Here is a 23,171-nt window from a genome sequence, read left to right on the forward strand (position 1 = left end):
ACATGCTAAATGACTTTTTTGTTTCAGTTTTCACCAAAGAAATTTAGTAGCAATTAGACATCTAACATAGTGAATGCCAGTGAAAATGAGGTAGGATCAGAGGTTAAAATAGGGAAAGAACAAGTTAAAAATTAGTCAGACAAGTTAGATGCCTTCAAGTCACCAGGGCCTGATGAAATACACCCTAGAATACTCAAGGAGCTGACTGAGCAGATATCTGAGCCTTTAGCAATTATCTTCGAAAAGTCATGAAAGATGGGAGAGAGGACTGGAAAAAGGGCAAATATAGTTGCCAATCTATAAACAGAGAAATGACGACAACCTGGGGAATTACAGACCAGCCAACTTAACTTCTGTACCCAGAAAGATAATGGAGCAAATAATTAAGCGTTTAATTTGCAAACACCTAGAAGACAATAAGGTGATAAGTAATCATCAGCATGAATTTGTCAAGAACAAATTGTGTCAAACCAACCTAATAGCTTTCTATGACAGGGTAATAAGCCTTGTGGATATGGGGGAAGTGGTAGATGTGATATTTCTTGACTTTAGTAAAGCTTTTGATACCGTCTCATAAAAAAACCTAGGGAAATACTACCTAGATGGAGCTACTATAAGGTTGGTGCATAACTGGTTGGAAAACCATTCCCAGAGAGTAATCAGTGGTTCAGTGTCAAGCTGGAAGAGCATAATGAGTGGGGTCCCACAAGGATCAGTTCTGGGTCTAGTTCTGTTCAGTATCTTCATCAATGATTTAGATAATGGCATAGAGAGTACACTTATAAAATTTGCGGATGATACCAAGCTGGGAGAGTCTGCAAGTGCTTTGGAGGATAAGATTAAAATTCAAAATGAACTGGACAAACTGGAGAAATGGTCTGAAGTAAATAAGATGAAATTCAATAAGGACAAATGAAAAGTACTCCACTTACGAAGGAACAATCAGTTGCGCTCACATAAAATGGGAAATGACTGCCTAGGAAGGAGTATTGCAGAAAGTAATCTGGGGGTCATAGTGGATCACAAGCTAAATATTAGTCAACAACATCACACTGCTGCAAAAAAAAGTAAACATCATTCTGAGGTGTATTAGCCGGAGTGTGGTAAGGAAGACAAAAAGTAATTCTTCTGCTCTACTCAGTACTGATTAGGTCTCCACTGGAGTACTGTGTCCAGTTTTGGGCACCACATTTCAGGAAAGATGTGAACAAATTGGAGAAAGTCCACACAAGAGCAACAAAAATGAGTAAAGGTCTAGAAAACATGATGTATGAGGGAAGATTGAAAAAATTGGGTTGTTTAGTCTGTAGAAGGGAAGACTGTAGAAGGGACATGATAACAGTTTTCAAGTACATAAAAGATTGTTAAAAGGAGGAGGGAGAAAAATTGTTCTCCTTAACCTCTGAGGATAGGACAAGAAGCAATGGGCTTAAATTGCAGTAAGGGCGGTTTAGGTTGTTCATTACGAAAAAGTTCCTAACTGTCAGAGTAGTTAAGCACTGGAATAAATTGCCCAAGGAGGCTGTGGAATCTCCATCACTGGAGATTTTTAAAAGCAGGTTATACAAACACCTGTCAGGGATGGCCTAGATAATACTTAGTCCTGCCATGAGTGCAGGGGACTGGACTAGATGACCTCTCGGGGTCACTTCTAGTCCTACGATTCTATAATGTGGCCTTCTCCCAAGCAGTAGAGGTAGGGTTGATGTTCATCGCTGACCGAGAAGGAATGCAAGGCAGAAAGTGCAGATTTTAAAGCCTGGGGTCTTCGGCATAGTGCAGTACCCATGTGTGGATATGGGTGGGGGTGGGGAAGTTTACCAACCCCCCCCCCCCCACAAACTACCTATTCTACTCTAAAAACTACTCACCTATCTAAAAACAGAAAAAAGAAAAAAAAGTGAAAAATCAGTAAAAAGCTAACTATATACAACTTTGTTCTTTTGTGGGTCACATGCAGGAAGACACTAATAGTTCCGACCCAGACCATGTTGCAATGAGAAGGAACTGGAGACGTGGTTGGTCTGTCCCACTCTTTATCACCTTAGATGAAACCGGGTGGTGAGTCAGAGCACATGCACGGACTAACAGACACTACTTTCAAATTCTCCAGTGTACTATTACTGAAAAATTGCTTACTTTCTCATTTTTACCATATAATGATAAAATACATCAACTGGAATATAAATATTGTACTTGCATTTCAGTTTATTGCAGACCAGTATAAACAAGTCATTTTATGAAATTTTAGCTTGTACTGGCATCACTAGTACTTTTTATGTAGCCAGGTGTAAAACTAGGCAAATATCTAGATGAGTTGATGTACCCCCGGATGATCTCTGAGTACCCCCAAGAGTACACGTACCCTTGGTTGAGAACCACTGCATTAGATGACCTAGATTAAAATTCTGGTTAAAACTGAACATGAGTTTTGTGATCCTGTTCCCAGCAGACATTTCTCACAAATATTCAACACAACTGGCAGGCTAAAGGCCATGGACTAGAGTAGTAGGAAATCTGCAAGTTAGCATTGAAATGCCTTGTGGGAGCTGTGTGCAGAAACTTGCACAGTATCTGCCTGTTCTGTGGCTGGCAAAACTTACCAGTAGCAGTACTATTATTCACATGCAGCAAATTCACATGAAAATACAAATTAAAAGGCAATATTTAATATTATTGTGTAACATGTTCTAACTTTAATTGCAATGAAATGTCAAATAGCTAATAAGATTAACTAAAGTATTTACAGTACCTTGTATGGTATCCTTATGGAAGACATAAGTATACACTTTATCATCATCGTAAGCAGCAAATACACCTTTATCTATTTGCCAATTTTCCCACAGAATGCCTTTAATGGTTGGTGGAAAATTTGGGATCTCATGCACACCATCATTTACCTACAAAAAATGGTAATGTAAAATTATTTAGTAAGCAGAAAGCCAATGAGACACATTGAATAGAGTGATCAGTTCTGGTCACCCATCTCAAAAAAGATGTAAAAGGAATAAGTGGTCCAGAAATGGGTGATGAAAATTATTGTTCATGAAAAGACTTTCATATGTGTTGAAACTGGGAATAGTAGAATTATTTAGTTTAGAGAGGAGACGAATAATGAAAATAATGAATGTTAGTAAGAAGTAAATTGGGTTCTTCTATTTGCCTTTCTTATAATACAAGAACTAAGGGACACAGTGAAATACATTTATAACTAATACAATTTTTTTAATACACAACACACATTTGCCTGTGGAATTCTCTGCTAAAGGTGTTGAATCCAAGAGCAAAACAGGCTTAAAATATGAGACATTAATACAGATAATCAGAAAATACACAGTAACATTAGGTAAGATAAAGTAATTATAAACAGATATAAACAGTACGTAAACCAACTATCTGGGGTTAAGAAGAAATTCTGCCCAGGAGCAAGCTTGGTCTGATCTGGTGTGGCAATTCTATGTCCCTATATTATCACTAGGCTATTCCCTCTGCTACCTCACTTTTTTTTTGTGTGTGTGTGGCAAATCAGTCCAACTGGCACCTGTTTCTTTATGCTGTGATAAAACACACCATACAGTAGAAATAACTTACAGAGAACTCTGCTTGTAAGTAAAGTGGAATGAATGTCCTGAATTGACTTACTGGGCAATACACAAAGCCATCACTTTTGTCATCAATAAAAACCAATCTGGTTCCATTGGGGTCTGGAAAGATTTTTCTCACACTGACAGGATGCCGATATTCATTCACGTATTGCCAGTCTTCAATGTAGAAATAGTGAATAACACCTGTCTAATAATAAATAGAACAATCAGAATACTGGTACTACACAAGTAATTATAATGTAAATAATGTTGAGGTAATTCTTTTTGATGGAGTCACTCCAATGTTACTCCATTTTGGTTTGTCCTATCTTCGAATGCTACGTGTGAGGAGTATTTAAGGAAGAGCATCTGCAGTCTCTTTGGCCTTCTTTTCCCATTGGCAGCTGCTCTGGGTAGGTGGCAGGAGAATCTAGGACATTTTTTGAGACAACCTTGATTCATGTGTGAATGTGTTCCCCCGGTTGCCAAAGAGGCAAAAGTACTCTTCAATATACCCTGATAGAACAGAAGAGCAGAAAAAACACTTTATCTCTGGTCTCGTGGCTGAGCATTTCCCCCCATACGACACAGACCTGTAGCAAGGGAAAGCTGCAAAATCAACTCAAAGAAATTTACCCCCTCACAAATATTTAGAATTCTGAGCCAAATTGATTAAAAACCATCTAGAAGTGGAATATGGGTTTAGAAAAAGTTTTGGAGAATAAATGAGAGATTTCCCTATGTACGTGGTCTGCAGACGAAGGTCTGCTACATTCTACACAGTTCTGGAAGCAGGTAGAATTGGATGGCTCTCTAGAGCAGGGTTTCTCAAACTTCATTGCACCCTGACCCCCTTCTGACAACAAAAATTATTACACAATCCTAAGAAGGGGGATCAAAGCCCGAGCCCCACCCCCCCGGGCTAGGGGGCCAAAGCCCAAGCCCTGCTGCCCTGGCGGGCGCCAAAGCTTGAGGGCTTCAGATTTTACCTTCAGCCCCAGCAAATCTAACACCAGCCCACGTGACCCCTTTAAAATGGGGTCCTGACCCACAGTTTGAGAAATGCTGCTCTAGAGAGAAGGGCCTAGCATGTAGTATCCCGAATTATCAAATGTGTCTCTGTCTCCAAATAGCAAGTGTGACACTCTTAGAATCTGTACACCTACCTTAGACAAAAAAGTAGGTTAGTTAGTTATTTAATTAATGCTATATTTTAATATGGAGAAATCTTTTAGGGATTCTTTTCATTTTCCTCTTATATGTACAGAAGATATTTTTAAAATCATATAAAATAGCCAACTGTAAAACTCTTACACACCTGATTGTTCAGCTGTGAATTCAGTATCTTATATTAAATCAGTAACATCTTAAAAAATTAATTAAAAAAATGAAATAACCAAAAAGCCCAACAATTAATTGCAAAAATCACTAATGAACTTTTAACTATGTTACTACGCCAATGATGGTGTTGGAGACTGAAACACTACCTTTCCTTTGGAAACCCAGCATATCATCTTATGTAGAGTAATTAAGGGCTCAATCCTTTGAAGTACTTTGTGCCCTGAACTTCCATTGAAACCAGTAGCAGTGGAAGGTATTCAGAACCCCACAGGAAGTGATCATCACTTCAAAAGCTTTGAGCCCATGGGATACTGAAGCTCTAACATCTCACTCAAAGGTCTTTTACAAGGCAATAGAATGTGCTACTGAACCATTAACTGGCCAAAAGGTGGTACATTTTCAAAACTTTTTCTTTGATAAAATGAACAAGAAAATTATTTACTTTGTGGTTTACAGTGGAAATAATATCACTACTATAAAATAAAGGAACAGAAGCTCTTCTGACAGTTTGAAAATATACTAACAACTGTACATGACGTTTTAAAAGGAAAGTTATATAAATGTCAGAAACAACTTGACTCAGAGAGACATGTTGCAGTTTTACTGTATTAAACCTTGTCTACAGTCTCGCAAAAATTCCAACTGTGGTTGACACCAGGGTTTTTGAACCAGCAGATAAGATTCGAGGAAAGAAAAAAAGGGGTTTCTAAAATGAGTGCTTCTTTTAGTTAGTTATATGGTTAAGACTTCCTCTTGGAAGACAAGTATATCATCTCTGTGCTGCTGCTAGGCTGAAATGAAGTTTAACCCCAGATGCAGAACATGTGCAATTATGATGATGAGCTACAGCCACACAGCAAGAGTATAGTACATACATTAAAAAAAATATCAGTGGATAAAATCTAAATCTACTCATTCTTGATGAGCCCAGAATAATCTTCTAAAGAAAACAATTCATACAACTGCCAGACAATTTTTCTTTCTACTGCTTGTAATTTCTCTCATCTCTCTGCCTGATCATCTTGGTTATTCTAGTTTCTAGGCTTCTGGTCAAAAACTTACATTAAAAATTGTGAGGAAATTGTGGGTTGTGCCAACACATCCTTTGGTTTTCATATACCTGATGCCAGCCCAGATAATGATGTGTGGCTGTTTATCACCACTTCATTCATTTTCCAAGGTGCTTCTTCCATTCCTTACACTCCACCAATGATGTCAGCCTTGCCACACTGTATGTCCACTAACAAACAACTTTCTCAGAACTCCATTTCACATCACTCCCAACGTATGAAATGTATTTCATGAGCTTGTCCTCAAAGCCACCACCCTCTCTTCATTCAAATCCCTCTGATACAAGAGATTTTTCAGCTGCTCTATTCTGTGTAAGGAATACAGCATTAAGAACATTGCCCTGCCATCACTAGCTGAAGCAAGGGAAGAATCGAAATTAAACTTATTTAAATTGGTAAAAATTGGAGTCTTGGACAGTGAATCCTAATGTTAAGATGCATATAAATGTGTAACTGTTTATCGTTATATGGGTTTAATAACTAAGAAAGACAGTTTTAAGTGGTTACAACCAGGGATAACAAGATGTTGGTCGCAGGTAATCACAGCCAGAGAAACTAAAATGGTGGCCCTGGAGTAATTTGGCCTATAGCAAACAGGCAGGCTAAGGTGAGATAAGAGTCACTCAAAACTTGAAGGGAGGGGTCAGTTGAGCATAGCAGAGGTTTTCAACCAGGTCCAGCATTAATTGACAAATGAATTTAGCAGCTGTGATTAGTTTATAAGAAAGGACCAATCAGAGTAGGCTTAAAGATGACTGGAGGAAAGGTATGCTAACGAGAAGGACTGAGGAAGTAACCGATCAGAATAGGCCAAGAAGCGTGTATAAGGCAGAAAGCTGAGAAGCTTGAGTGTGTGTGTTTGTCATTCTCAGAGATGTTGGAGTGTGAGAGCAGAAGGAAGAGAGTTTGTCAGCAGGAAAAGCCAGAAGCAGCAGGAAGAGAGCTGAAATCACTAAAAAAGGGAAGAATAGGGCTAGGGGCTTGTTGTGGCAGACCAAGCAATCACGCAGAGGTATAATGTCGACGGACCCGGTCATCAGGAGGTGGGATTGAACCTGGGACCTCTGGAGTTTAGTGCATGAGCCTCTACTGCATGAGCTAAAAGCCAACTGGTTGCTAGCTAAGGCTGTAGAGCAGACTCATTTTATCTCTCTCTAAGTGGCCTCGGTGCCACTAGATGGGACAAAGCACCACACCCAGGAGGTATGTGGATTACAGAGGCAGTAGCAGAGAAGCAATGACAGCAGCAGCTAAGAAAAACTGTGACAGAAGGACCATTTGATGGATTTGAGGGAAAGAAGACTGCAGAGAAGTAAGCATGATGACCATCGTATAAGGAGAAAATAGAATAAATCAGTCTGTATGCCTGAGATACTAAAGTTAGATGTTTGTGTATGTATGTTTGTTACTTAAATATTAAAACTGTATACATAGTAAGAACTTGCTGTCAGCACCCTACATGTGACTGATCACTGCAAGTAGAATATAACCACTTAAATATATTTCTAGTTGCATGTACTACGGTATTGGGTACTTTGATGTGCATACTTTTGCTAACAGAATTTGTGTTTTGTTTCTTGATATATGCTTTTAAGATTTATTGTATCAGAGAACATTGATACATTAAATAAAGAATATTTTTGTTTTCAAAGCTTACTGCCTGAGTGTCAATCCTTAGAGTGGAATGCTGTATCCGTATACTCCCAAAGGTCAACAGAGTTAGTCTGTTCTGGGGAGTTTTTCAAAGCTCAGAGGGAAAAACCTCTGATAAAACCCTGGCAGTTCCTCTAGAGTGGGTCACCTCCTTTCACCTACTAAAACCAGACAAATTGATGATTGATTGTGGAGAGTTGAGTCTGATTTTTGGGGGTAGACCTTGTGAAGAGACACTTCTAAAGCAATGTCTACAAGAAACTCTCACATTAATAGTGCAAGGTTGCAGGGCAACTCTAGATATACAGACAATTTACAAACAAAGCCAAACAAACTAAAAAATCATTTTATAGGTTAGGTTATACGCTAATCATTACTTTGGTAACATAAGAATGGCCCTACTGGGTCAGACCAAAGGTCCACCTAGCCCAGTATCCTGTCTTCTGGCAGCAGCCAGTGCCAGGTGCCCCAGAGGGCACCCTTTAATCCCTCCGGTTTGTATGCCCTTTTTAGACTGTGAGCTGTTGGAGGCAGGATCTGTGCCTTTAGGTTTGTAAAAGGGATGGTATGTGGTAGATGCTACTCCTATGCAGTTGTAATATAATAGTCCCTCATAATCGAGGTTATATTTTTCCTGCAGGTCTGTAAAATTCCTAGCACAATGGAGACCTAATCCTTGATAGATGCTCCTGGGCACCACTGTAATACAAATAAATAATATTAAATTCAATATCAGTTTTGCCAAGGACTTCAATAAAAACAGGACTTGGTCTTAAGTTACGAAGCTGAGCATCAACCAAAACCAACTGAACTATTGTAATGTGCCAGTGCAACTGCATCACACGCAGGCCTAAATAATTAAGGAAGCTGGCTGAAATTTTGTCTCTGTTTGCCTAAAATATAGCTTGCATACAAAGTAAGTCTTGGTACACTGCATATCAGAACCGTACACTTTATGCTTATTGTATGAAGAGAAATAGCCCAAGTAATCAAAAACAGAAACTTATTGAATCTAAGAAGAATTTGCGACAAGCAATACACTTACATCTGTACCATAGATGAGGAAATCACCAGTAAGAGCATGGCACAAGATTCGACATTTATCATCCATCGCTGGGAAAAGTCGAGTCTCTCGTTCTTCCTGAGCATCTAAACCTTCACCTTCTATCTAAAGCATAAGGAATAAGCAAAACTGAAACCACCGCCACCACTAGCGAGATATTAATGAATTTTGTCTGTATGAAACAGACACTAAGGCATTACCCTAGTTGTTATAACTAGCTCAGATTTGCCCTTTCATATGTACCACTTAGAAACCACTAGCTGCTCCCCTAAGACCCCATGCAGAGCTTCCAAAGAAAGCTTATTAAACACCTCATAAGCTAGCACTTTCTTCTCATCCACTGCCACTTCAAGACAGAATGTACACTTCTGCAAGCCACCTGTAACTCAGTTATTGTTCTCATGTTTGCTACTAAAATAATTGTTTGGAAGGTTTTTAACTCTTACCTTGGTTAGTTACATCTCTTCACCCAGTCAGCACCTAACTTCCATTCAGATCAATCTTACTATCATTAGGACTCACAATTTCTTCCTCAGTCTATTGCCACCTCAATTCAGCTGGCCTTTCAGAGTTCAAAATCTTCTGTATACTTACCATATGCAACTGGACTTTACCCTCAAAGAGTGCAGCAGCATAGTCAGAATTAAGATATATACTGGTTACTGTCCCCAGATACTCCATGTCTTTAAGCTTTTTTACACCTATAGAATTTAAGGGAAAGGGAGGAGGGGAAAAAGATAAATTGTGCATGGTCCATTTTCTGTTCTTCTTACCTACCTGAGTAATTCATAATAATCTAAGAGGGCAGGAGAGTAAAAGGTGGAGAAGTAGGAGGAACTCTTGACAGAAACATGGGAGACTATGAGAAAGCACTTGCATCCTTATGTTACTAAGGGTTAAAAGGGACCCTCTTTCCCCCAATGAAACCTCACTAACCTATAGTTAGTCCATCTATGACTAATGCTGGACTTTTTTCCCTTTAGAATGATCTTTTTATTCATAAAAGATTTTGGATTTACAAGTACTGAAACTTAAGTCTGTTGCCTAAAAAAACAGGTATAGCACAAGCTTTTCCACTCTTCCCTACCAATCCATCTAAACTCTGGATGGAACACCTACAGGAATTTGAGAATAGTTTAGTCTCCATGTTTATGCAGTCCTTGGCCTCTCTGCTAGGACTGCCAATATGGACTGAGACCATCTACTAATTTTACATAAGGCAAACAACCTTCAGTTGGTAGTGACTTTCAGGCAACAACAGTATGAGCTGCGTTTGACCTGATGACAAAGAATGAAAGACTTCATCCAACCCTGAGTACCCTGAATTTCTGTTCTAATTGCCTCCACAATGTCTTGTTTGTACTAATCCAAATTCTGGGAATCCAATGTGCAGTCCTGAATTTTGGTGTCCCATGAGATTATACTATTGCACTAAGTAGGATATTAGAAGAGTTAAACTAAACGTCTGTTTTATAAAATGGACATATTTAGCAGATAATGATGATGATACTTTAAAATAAAAGAACTACAGTCATACTTACTATTCTCTCCAAGTACATAAAACCAAGCACGATTATTCATTCCTACAGCCAAATGATAAAGACCTACAGCAACAAAGTTTGGCTCCACTTCAACAGAAACTGTGATTGGTAGCTCCTATAAGAAAATCATACCAAATTTTCTCATTGTTACTACTTACTTAAAAGTTACATCTAAATCAAGTGAAAAATTAATAAGCTAGCATACTGCTTCAACATGATTGGCCACAGTAACTTCAAGAAGAGAAGTGAGGTATGCTATCCGTGTGCCGCAAGCATCTCCAAGGATTGGAAGCTTTGTCAAGAAGACGTGGAGTGAGCCCCTTTGTGTAGACACTGCCAACAACTGCCCATCATCTGTCCAAGCCAGGTGATCTAGACCTAAAATATTGAGAAGCTTTTACAACAACAAAAATAGCTATTTGGTTGTCAGTAAAATCCACAAACAATTCTATTGTTTTTAAAATGCAACCATGTCAAGGTTTCATTACTTAAGAATATTTTTTCTAGGGCTGTCGATTAATCGCAGTTAACTCACGCAATTAACTCAAAAAAATTAATCGTAATTAAAAAAAATTAATTGCGATTAATCAGTTTTAATTGCACTGTTAAACAATAGAATACAATTGAAATTTATTAAATATTTTGTATGTTGTCTACATTTCCATATATATTATTCTTGATTACAAATATTTGCACTGTAAAAGATAAACAAAAGAAATAGTATTTTTCAATTCACCTCATACAAAGTACTGTCATGAAAGTGCAACTTACAAATATAGATTTTTTTTTGTTACTTAACTGCACCCAAAAACAAAACAATGTAAAACTTCCGCGCCTCCAAGTCCATTCAGTCCTATTTCTTGTTCAGCCAATCGCTAAGACAAACAAGTTTGTTTACATTTATAGGCGATAATGCTTCCCTCTTCTTATTTACAATGTCACCAGAAAGTGAGAGCAGGCATTTGTATGGCACTTTTGTAGCCGGTACTGAAAGGTATTTACGTGCCATTCGTATGCCCCTTCATGCTTCGGCCACATTCCAGAGGGCATGCTTTCATGCAGATGATGCTCGCTAAAAAAATTCTCCTTGGGGGAGAATTGTAGGTCTCCTGTTCTGTTTTACCAACATTCTGCCACGTATTTCATGTTGTAGCAGTCTTGGATGATGTCCCAGCACATGTTCATTTTAACAACACTTTTACAGCAGATTTGACAAAACACAAAGAAGGTACCGATGTGAGATTTCTAAGGATAGATACAGCACTCGACCCAAGGATTAAGAATCTGAAGTGCCTTCCAAAATCTGAGAGATGAGGTGTGGCGAATGCTTTCAGATGTCTTAAAGGAGCAACATTCTGATACGGAAACTACAGAACCCGAACAACCAAAAAAGAAAATGAACCTTCTGCTGGTGGCATGTGACTCAGATGATGAAAATGAACATGTGTCGGTCTGCTCTGCTTTGGATTGTTATCGAGCAGAACTTGTCATCAGCATGGACGCATGTCTTCTGGAATGGTGGTTGAAGCATGAAGGGACAGCTGAATCTTTAGCACATCTGGCATGTAAATAACTTATGATGCCTGTTATAACAATACCATGCAAATGCCTGTTCTCACTTTCAGGTGACATTGTAAACAAGACATGGGCAGCATTATCTCCTGCAAATTGTAACCAAACTTGTTTGTCTGAGCGATTGGCTGAAGTAGGACTGAGTGGGCTTGTAGGTTCTAAAGTTTTTGAATGCAGTTTTTTTTTGTACATAATTCTACATTTGTAAGTTCAACTTTCACGATAAAGAGACTGCACTACAGTATTTGTATTAGGTGAATTGAAATATACTATTTCTTTTGTTTTTTACAGTGCAAATATTTGCAATAAAAATAAATATAAAGTGAGCACTGTACATTTTGTATTCTGTGTTGTAATTGAAATCAATATATTTGAAAATGTAGAAAACATCCAAAAATATTTAAATAAATGGTATTCTATTATTGTTTAACTGTGTGATTAATCGCACAATTAATTTTTTTAATTGCTTGACAGCCCTCATTTTTTCACACCCTTTGTACTTAAGTATAAAAAGCTATGTAGAATGGAACAGAAATAGTTTATCATCACAGACCATAACTCGCTAATTTAGTCTTAATTTCAGAGTGAATTTTATCAAAATTCACAATAAATGAATCCAATATTGAAATAGGAGGTAACAGTGGCAGGGACTCCTGCTCCAGAGATATACATATTCTTAGCACAAGAACATGCGACTCAGAAAAGCAAAATGGGAAAAAAATAAATACACTATTATTTTAGTAATTTGAACATACCATGCTATGGATTCAAAAATACTGGACAATCAACTGAAAAACAGAATCTCTATGTGTTTTGTAAAAAACAAAACCACACAAACAAAAAAATCCCCCCAAAACAGGAAAGTTACGTTAAATACCCACTTTGGCAAACAGACCATCTCATAATACATACACATTGGAAAGGGGGGAGTTAACAACAGTCTATATTTAGACAGCTTTTCAGTAAATATTCTTCTGTGTACATTCCCTCTTGTAAACATACTAATGTAAACAAAATTCTGTTTTACAGCTTTGGAAACTTTATCATACCTTTATTTTCATCATCCAGGTTTATTATAGCATACATTTCTTTCAGTTCTGACAGGTCATGAATCTTAATGCTAAAACAAAATATAAACAGTCACTATCTTTACTAGTACTATCATCCTATCCATCATGAACTGGAAGTAGTTAATGAAGAGAGATAAGCTCATTATGGAGAAAAAAAAATATTAAAGGGAGAATGCTAAGTGCTTTAGGTTCCCCAAATATGTAGTTTTTGGGAAAAAAAGACACTGTCAACCTAGACGTTATATACTTTAAATTAATTTTTGCTTGGCTTCCTATATACACACTAGAGAAATATTAAACTGAAATCATTTCCCAAATCAAATGTGCCTGACTCCTTGTATGCATTTTAGTTTCTGTACTGAACACTGAGGCTGGATGCATAGCCGTCATGTTATATGATCATAGAGCGCTCTTCCTGGACACTGGGAGAATGACAAACTGATCCAACCTCTCATGGGACAAAAATATTGAGAAGTGGAAGAGGGAGAAAACAACACTACCCTTTCTCATGTGGCTCTGTCATGATACACTCATGTGCACACATAGAAGCACCTGATGGGCTAACATTGAATCATGGACCTAAGCAACTGGTCCCTGAGCCACAAACACTAACATCAGTTAAAAGGTGCTAGATTCAGGGTACGTCTACACTACGGGATTATTCCGAATTTACATAAACCGGTTTAACAAAACAGATTGTATAAAATCGAGTGTGCGCGGCCACACTAAACACATTAAATCGGTGGTGTGCGTCCACGGTCCGAGGCTAGCGTCGATTTCTGGAGCATTGCACTGTGGGTAGCTATTCCGTAGCTATCCCATAGTTCCCGCAGCCTCCCCCCCCCCCTTTGAATTTCCGGGTTGAGATCCCAGTGCCTGATGCGGCAAAAATCATTGTCGCGGGTGGTTCTGGGTAAATGTCGTCAGTCACTCCTTCCGCTGGGAAAGCAACGGCAGACAAGCATTTCATGCCTTTTTTTCCCTGGATTGCCCTGGAAGATGCCATAGCATGGCAATCATGGAGCCTGTTTCGCCTTTTGTGACTGTCACCGTATGTGTACTAGATGCCGCTCACAGAGGCGATTCAGCAGTGCTACACAGCTGCATGCTTTTGCTTTTGCATGATAGCAGAGATGGTTATCAGCCATATTGTACCATCTACCATACCATAAATTGGTAATAAGATGGGCATGGCTACCAGTCCTTTTGCACTGTTCCATTTGCTGCTGTCATAAGTGCCCCTGGCTGCTCTTAGCCAGGCGCAAAGTTAAAATTGGGAATGACTCCCTGAGTCAATCCCTCCTTTTTGGTATCTAAAAATAGAATCAGTCCTGCCTAGAATATGGGCAAGTGTACTAGAGAACCACTGTATCAGAGAACCAGAGAGCACAGCTGCTCTGTGTCAGATCCTGCATAGATTATGAGCTGTATGCTATTCACAGGGGGTGCTCCTGCAACAACCCCACCTGTTCATTCCATTCTTCCCCAGCCTTCCTGGGCTACCATAGCATTGTCCCCCCACTTGTGTGATGAAGTAATAAAGAATGCAGGAATACTTGTTAGTGAGAAATGAGTGGAAGGCAGCCTCCAGTTGCTATGATAGTCCACATAGGACATTAAGGGGTGTGGAGGAGAGGAGCCCAGCATCCTGCTGCTAGTCCAGGGGCAATTGAATCTTTTCTTTACACATGAAGGGTGGGGCTGATGAAGCTCAGCCCCTGTTGCTATGATGATGATGGTTATCAGCCATATTGTACCATCTACCAGGAAAAATTAGGGCCAGGCGCCCTTGATCGACCTGACCGATGCTAGTACGCATGGTTACCAGTCCTTTTGCACTGCCCCATGTGCGAATAGGCTGATGATGACGATGGGTATCAGTCTTATTGTACCATCAGCCACCCATGGCGGGGGGGGAGCAAGGATGTTGGTGTTGAGTGCTGCACCATCGCGTCTATCTGCAGCATTCAGTAAAGATAGGGTGACATGTAAAAGAGTCAAGACAGGATTGTTTTCCCTTTCACTTCTGGGGGTGGGTGGGGGGGGTGCGTAAATTGCCTAGCTATGCCCTGATCCACCGCGGACACTGTTTTTGACCCTAGAAGCATTTGGAGCTCAGCCAAGAATGCAAATGCTTTTCAGAGACTGCAGGAACTGTGGGATAGCTTGAGTCCTCCAGTCCATGAGCGTCCATTTGATTCTTTGGCTTTCCGTTACGCTTGCCACGCAGCAGTGCTTTGAGTCCCTGCTATGGCATCTGTCTGGAGATATTTAAAAAATGATTTTGAATTTCGTCTTCTGTAACGGAGCGCTGATAGAACAGATTTGCCTGCCCTTACAGCGATCACGTCTGCATCGTCCATGCTGGAGCTCTTTCTTTATTTTGATTTTTAACTGCATCACCACACATGCTGATCGGAGCTCCACGTTGGGCAAACAGGAAATATTCAAAAGTTCGCGGGGCTTTTCCTGTCTACCTGGCCACTGCATCCGAGTTCAGATTGCTGTCCAGAGCGGTCAGTGGTGCACTGTGGGATACCGCCCGGAGGCCAATACCGTCGATCTGCGGCCACACTAACCCCAATCCGATATGTTCATACCGATATTAGCCCTACTCCTCTCGTTAGGGAGGAGTACAGAAACCGGTTAAAGAGCCCTTTATACCTATATAAAGGGCCTCTTAGTGTGGATGGTTGTGGCGTTAAATCGGTTTTACACTCCTAAAACCGGTTTAAACGCGTAGTGTAGACCAGGCTTCAGAGTGCAGGAGCATGAAGTCTTTGTGTTGCTATTGCACTGTGGAACTTTCCTACCCTGTTGCACCACTCGCTTAACCCTATTCCAAAGGCATTATCCCTAAGTAAATTACCTTACAACAACTGGAATCCTTCAAGATGTGCTGTTCATATATATTCTACACTTGGTGAGCATGTACCCCATATGCTTGATATTGGCTCTTTTTGCCAGCTGTATCTTCTGGGCAGGGCCAGATTAAGACCTTTAGAGGCCCTAAGCACTAAAAGATTATGGTGCTTCCCCCATATGTAATTCAAAATAAAAACAATACTATACTGTAAAATAAAATTTTATTTTTCGAAATGACACAAAAAACTTACATGTATGCCGAAATTAAAATAGCTTCTTTCTAGATTTTCTGATTGCAAAATTCTGGGTAAGTTCATTGAAGCTGATTCGACGAAGCATGTCCGCTTCCATACACAACAGGGAAAGTGAATCAAGTTTATCCTGACACATTGTTGTTCTCTGAGGGTTTTTTATTCTTTTCAGCTGAGAAAAAGTGTGTTCTGCGGAGCAGTTAGTAATCATCAATGTTCGAAAAATACGTAGTGTGATCTCTACATGTGGAAATACACATTGTATTCCATCTTTCTATATGGCATATTTGTTCTGTTCTAAAAGCTACTTCTTGATAACACCCTGACATGTTGGCAGCGTTGTCATAACACTGACCTCTTCACTTTGAGAAATCTATTTTGTAAATTTGGCACAGATAATGTAGTACTTGATTTGACATTTCTTCACCAGTGTGGTTTTCAAATTGAGGAATGTTATAAATCGTTCAACTGGTTTTCCATCTGTGAGAGACACACATATCTTAGTACAATACTCAATTGATCAATATGTGAAAGATCAGGTGTAGAGTTGACAGATAAACTGAAGTACCCAGCAGTACTTATTTCATCCACAATAGCTGAACAAACTTTGTCACTCATTAGACAAATGAGTTCATCACATATTGTCTTGGAAAAGTATGATGGATTGCCTTTGCCAGCATTCCCATATTTTGAGATATAGCCTACTAAAAATGGGTCAAACTGAGCCACAAGCTCCAACAATCCCAAGAAATTTCCATTCTGCAATGATCCAAATGAGTCATATGATCCCTGGAAAGGCAGACCACATTCAGCTAATGTTTGAATAACAGCTATAACACGCTGCAAGACATATTGCCAGTATTCATGCTCCCCTTTAATTTGTTATTCCAATTTTTGTGTCAATCCAAAGCCCTGTCTTCGATTTAAATATGTCAACAGTGAATCTCTGTGAGTAGTGCTATTTTCATGTTGTTCAATTAAATCCATCTGCAGCAAACCAGGGTGCTGAAAGTTTATATGCAAGAAGTTTACAAACAGAACAGTACACAGATCCTGCTGATGGTGAATACAGTAGCCATTCTCAAGTGTATTTCTCACCATTCACTTTCATGCCGAAAAATATTTTTTGTGGACAATATCTTGTTTGTTTGCCATTGGTAAAAGTCCGACGTGATTTCTCAAATGGTCCAGTGTGGTGTTGACAGTCATTTGGTCCACGATCTATCCAGTAACCTACATTGTCGGTACTGAAATCAACCCACATACCAGGATCTTTTCTCCTATTATTTACAACATGAGCAGGTTCAGTCTCTGACACATCCACACCTTCTAGAACAATGTCTGTTTTACCACCAGGAGTAGGATGATCAGTTACAGTCTCTGATTTCCTCACATTATTTCGATCTATGTTAGTAGGATGCCCCCCAGGTTTAGGTGGGGATAAGTAATAAAAAGAGAACAGAGAAAATGGGGGAAGAGTGTGTAGTGGAGTGTAAGGAAGTCTAACAAAGTTCTGATTTTTCCCATGATGACTACTTCAATGCTTTTTTTGAAACATCAAGTATCAATTAAAAAAAAAAAACTCTTTTTTTGGTGCCTCCTGCTTTGCTGGTGCCCTAAGCATGTGCTTAGTCTGCCTATTGGGTAATCCAGCCCTATTTCTGGGGCCACACATGTTCCCTAAGTGTCCACATGCTCCAAGACTGAGGGCACAATGGGCAGTGTGTGCCCAACTGCCACTTAGTTCCTTTGCCATCACAGACTCTAGGTGTTATAGGATTCCATAGCAGCAGGGAAGGAGGGAGGGTTGTAGAATATATATGGACAACGTATGTCAAAGAACGTCATTTACTGTAAGTAACTTTTCTTTCTTCAAGTGCTTGTCTACATATATTCCACTCTCGGTGACTCACAAGTAGTAATCTAATGTAAGGCGGTGGGTGCTTGGAGTCTACTTAAAGATTGCAGCACTGTTCTGCCAAAAGAAGCATCAGATTTCAGTGCTTCCACAAGGGAATGGAAGTATGAACTGTATAAGTACGAATTGTAGCTGCCCTGCAGATGTCTGGAATGGGTATAGTTTGCAAAGAAGCTGCAGAGGTTGCCTGGGCCCTGTAGAAAGAGCTGGAGGATATAAACTAGCTAGCTCATTACAGACCCTAATACAGCCCGATATTCCGAGCTTATATCACTTGACCCTTCATTCTGTCAGCAAATGCTATCTTGTGGAAACTCTGAAAGATCTGGACTTTTCCAAAAAAAGGTCCTACAAACATCATGGACTGCAAGCTGAGAAATCCTAGGTCCCTGGGAAGGTGCTGGAGAGGAGGTTTTACTCTGGATGGTGGTGCAGAAGTGTGGTGATTCATATGATGAAGACCTCAGGGGTTCTAACAGGGCCATAATGGAACGTTACATGGAAAAGGTCCTGGGGGCCAGGGAGAAGGGGATTAGGGCATATGTCTACTCCCATACTCCCTATATGATATAGGCATGAATGAAGCCCTTGACTGCCTTTCAGACATATAAGGATCAAATGAGGGGGTCCTTGGTGAATATATAGGGGATCCCTCCCTGTTGTGTTGGGAATTTGATGAGAAGCAAGAGCACTCCAGATCTAAGTGGGAGGCTGCTGAAGCTAGTGTGCTAGGTTGCAACGTTAAACTGCATTGAGCAGACCACCCAGTACTGACATTGTCATTCTGGTGGGGAAATTTAGCTCTGTGTAGAGCAGCGGAGATTCTGGCTCATCAAGACATGAATATCCTTTGATACAGCATGCTTCTTCACTATGGAGAAAGGTGATGCCTAACCTTGGTGTGGGGATGGATAGCACAAGGGGATTGTGCTGACATGTCCAGTGCTAAAGTACTTGGTGTCAAAGGAAACAGTACCAAAGAGACTGGTATCAAAAAGGGTTGGTGCAGCAAGAGTTGGTGGCAGAGCACTTGGTTTTGAAGTAGCCCCCAATGCTCTGGTCTCATAGGCAGCTAGTTTTGATTCCTGAGATGGTGCCAGAGTTCTGGTAACTTGCCCCCTCAGAGTTCCAGAGGTACTCAACTCAGATGAAGGAGTCTCTTTAGATTGGCAGTGGATAGGGAACTTGGACCTCTTTTTACTAGGAATTCACAGCAGGGATCTGCCTGTTCTTCCCAAAGGAGTAATGCTCCTTCTTCTCCAAGGTTCTGACCTTTTCAGTCCTACCCACATCCATAGCTGGGACAGTCTTAGAAGACAGGGCCCACAAACTAGAGTAATTGGAACTCATATAGGCTGGACTGAAACCAAACCTGCTGGGGAAGGTTCTCCCCATCCTAGATCAGAGGCAGGCTGCATAGAGCAGTCAAATAAAAACAGATTACAGTGTGCCTCTCTTGCCTTCAAAGTCCTTGTAGAAAAAGGACTTGCATTTATCAGGGCTATGATCGTCCCCAACCAAAAAGCGCATATGGGATATCCATCACTAACTGGTCATGGCACCTCACAAGAGGAGCAATACGTAAAGCCAGGCAACTTCAGATGAGACCTAAGCCTTGGTATTAGGAAGAAGCTCCTGATGAGAGAGAAAATGAAAAGAAAACAAGGATGTAAACTACCAAACCTTGCCAACAGGCAAACTATCCTAACTAACAATAATATAGATAATAATGCACAAAAAGTTGCTGAAAATTGTGTCAAGACACTAGAGAGCTATATCTCACAAATATGGGCAATGGTGAAGGAACTGAGTGGCACTAGGGACTGCAAAACCCGTAATGCCTTTGGTATGTGAGCAGAATGACACTCACAGCACCTGTGCAGCCCCAATGGACACTGCTGGCCAAAAGACTCCAATCCAATCCTGGGATGTATATGCATCAACAGTGGAATATATATGGACAGGCTCGTGAAGAAGAATGAGAGGATCACATTCAGTTTCCATATCCATTCAAACCTTGGCCTTTCTGTTGAGATTGCCAGTAATGGTTCCAATTAGTAACAAATGTGGTGGTGGTTTTGGTGAATCAGACCCTCATCTACTAGAAACTGGACTCACTTTAATTAAGCTACTGAACAACCACCATGTGGAAACAACTGAATATGAAAGTGGGATGAATTTAAACTAGTGATCTAGAGTTGAAAGACTCAACAGCTTAGTACTCAGCTCTTTATACCCTTTGATGGTTGATGCTATAGTGCGGTCACTTTGGACTCCAACTGTCGTGCCCTTCAGTTCTTGCATAATGTGAATGGCATGCATTACCACTCTGGTTTCAAGACATTGATCAAACGCTCTCTGACAAAGACTGATATCCTTGTGCCACCTGGATGGCAGGTCTAGTTTTATTATTTGCTTTACAGTAGCCATTGCTGAGGCCCCAACCATGATTAGCTTAGTTAGAATCTAAACTCTAGCTGACAGGGGCCACCATTTTGGGGTTGCATCCAGTGCCTACCATAATGCAACCCTGAACTCTGGGTCAGAGGTCTTTAGGTGCTACTGTAATACAAATAATAAATATTTATAAATCAGGATTCTGCCGTGCTAGGTGCTGTACAAATACATAATACAAGATATGCAGACAATTAATCTGTCTGTTTGCTCACAGTGTGAAAATCCAACTCTCACATTATGCCCATCATAGAAATTAAGATTATCTTGTCTATTTCGGAGATAAAACTCTTCAAGGATGGTGGCAAGGTTTCTCAGTGGAGGGTCCCAGCCTTTGGAAACTGTTCCAGGTAGTGGTTTGCCCAAGCCAGAGTTTGTTTAGCTTCAGAGCAGGATGCATGCATTTTAGCTTGTTCTAAAGAAGTCAAGTTTTAGACATCAAATGGAGAGACTGTCTACACACAGTATTTGTACCACTATATTGGTTTAAAAATAGACACAGTTAAAATAGTACAACCTCCCCCCTCATGTGGACCCAGTCATACAGTTGATATAACAGTCCTTACATCAATATAGCTTATTTCTGTAAATTCAGCTATACTGATATAAACGCCTTTATACTGGATAATTGCATACACACTTTTAACTATTGTGACAGACCCAGGCCAGTGGGGTACAGGAGTCTGGTAGAGGGCAAATATACTGGTCACTGGATGAGTAGTTTTCTGTTCCCTGAGTGACCAGAGCAGGGGCTGCACTAGAGTAATCAGGAACTTGCTAGAACCAATTAAGGCAGACAGGCTGATTAGAACACCTGCAGCCAATCAAGGCAGGCTGATCAGGGCACCTGGGTTTAAAAAGGAGCTCACTCCAGTCAGGGAGGGGGGAGCCAGAGGAGAGGAAGTGCATGTGAGGAGCTGGGAGCAAGAGGTGCATGGAGCTGAGAGTGAGAGGGTGTGCTGCTGGAGGACTAAGGAGTACAAGCGTTATCAGACACCAGGAGGAAGGTCCTGTGGTGAGGATAAAGAAGGTGTTTGGAGGAGGCAATGGGGAAGTAGCCCAGGGAGTTGTAGCTGTCATGCAGCTGTTATAGGAGGCACTATAGACAGCTGCAATCCACAGGGCCCTGGGCTGGAACCCGGAGTAGAGGGCGGGCCCGGGTTCCCCCCAAACCTCCCAACTCCTGATCAGACACAGGAGAAGTTGACCCAGACTGTGGGGAAGATCACCGAGGTGAGCAAATCTGCCAAATAAGCGCAGGACCCACCAAGGTAGAGGAGGAACTTCGTCACACTATGTTGGTTTCTAAACAGATATACCGTTATACTGTTACAAAAATGGTGTGCATATCAACCCTTAGCATCCCATAAATGGGTTAAATTTTCTCAATAGCACATGAAGTGGATTAGATGAACAATTCCTACTACTGCTAACAGGCATTCTGTGTCTAATCTGTAGCACACAGTAATGAAAGTATGTCACTAACACTTTTGTATTCAAGTATCACATTAGCCAATACAAAATAAACAATATATCAAAAGTTAGAACAATCAAGAAAATAAATAATAGTGTTTGCTTTAAGACACTTGCTATCTCAGACATTTTATAAACAAATATGATCACTTACCAGTTGTCTCCACATGATGCAGCTTTGTTTAGTGACTGTGATATTGCAATGCTGGTTAGGTTATCCTTATGATTGCGAGCCTGAAAAATCTCTTGACCAATCTCACGAATGTGTGTAGAAATAACAACAAAGCAGCCACGTGAGAAGCCAATCATGATGTAGCCATCACCATACCTATAGCAAAACCAACATTTAAAGAGAGAGAGAGATGGCTGGGCAGCCTGGCTGCATAGAAAGTAACGCAATATGAGAAAAAACTCCTGAGCAGGATGAAAGTCAGATTGCTGAAGAAAGAAAGACAGAAATGCACTGAGCCTTCCTACAGCAGATATAAAAATACTTGTTGGTGGGAGCTGTGTTTAGATCTCCTCTCCTCATTGAGGTCCTCACCATAGGAAAACAGCAGACAGGAGGCTCCCCGGAGCAGCTTGGCTAGGGGCTGCTCCAAGGCAGGGAAGGGAGGTGAGGAAGAAGCAGCAGTGGATGCAGACAGCAACAGAGCAGAGCAGCAGGGGGGAGGAGGGGCACCCCTCCTCTGGAGACACCCTCTTAGAACGGCACTCCTGGGCCGTTGCCCAGCCCACCCAACCTTAAGGCCAGCCCTGCCGGGTCTGGTACTAGTCAATATTTTCATTAATATTTGCATAATGGAGTGGAGAGTATGTTTGCAAAATCTGCAGATGACACCAAGCAGGGAGGAGTTGCTAGCACCTGGAGGACAGGATTAGAATTCAAAATGAACTTGACAAATTGGAGAATTTGTCTGACATCAACAAGATGAAATTCAGTAAAGATAAGTGCAAAGTACTGCACTTAGGAAGGAAAAATCAAATGGACAACTACAAAAGGGGATAATTGGCTAGGCAGTAGGATCTGGGGGTTAGAGTGGATCACAAATTGAATATGAATCAACGGACACATAGATAAACACAATATGTTGGGGAAGTGTCAACATGGCTTTTGTAAAGGGAAATCATGCCTCACCAATCTACTAAAATTTTTGAGGGTGTTAACAAGCATGTGGACAAGGGTGATCCAGCTGATATAGAGCGGTGGTTCTCAAATTTTTGTACTGGTGAACCCTTTCACAGAGAAAGCCTCTGAGCCTGACCCCTCCTTATAAATTAAAAACACTTTTTATATATTTAACACCATTATAAAT

The 23,171-nt window shown here is 40.5% G+C and overlaps 1 protein-coding gene across 7 annotated transcripts in view; it reads right to left on the bottom strand.

The window, feature by feature from the left end:
* Positions 1-23,171, bottom strand: part of WDR19 (WD repeat domain 19) — a 104,340-nt gene that overhangs the window by 46,658 nt on the left and 34,511 nt on the right. For 6 of the 7 annotated variants that reach the window (XM_039541729.1, XM_039541725.1, XM_039541731.1 and 3 more), the window contains 8 exons: positions 22,010-22,183; positions 12,874-12,944; positions 10,458-10,630; positions 10,253-10,367; positions 9,306-9,412; positions 8,694-8,816; positions 3,643-3,792; positions 2,753-2,900 (listed from right to left, as the gene is read on the bottom strand). In XM_039541729.1, coding sequence (XP_039397663.1) covers positions 2,753-2,900; positions 3,643-3,792; positions 8,694-8,816; positions 9,306-9,412; positions 10,253-10,367; positions 10,458-10,630; positions 12,874-12,944; positions 22,010-22,183 — 1,061 coding nt within the window. The remainder of the gene's footprint in view (positions 1-2,752; positions 2,901-3,642; positions 3,793-8,693; positions 8,817-9,305; positions 9,413-10,252; positions 10,368-10,457; positions 10,631-12,873; positions 12,945-22,009; positions 22,184-23,171) is intronic. The other variant, XM_039541730.1, reaches the window with a different exon arrangement.

The sequence above is a fragment of the Mauremys reevesii genome, linkage group 5, assembly GCF_016161935.1.
Source record: "Mauremys reevesii isolate NIE-2019 linkage group 5, ASM1616193v1, whole genome shotgun sequence".
Taxonomy (NCBI): Eukaryota; Metazoa; Chordata; order Testudines; family Geoemydidae; genus Mauremys; species Mauremys reevesii.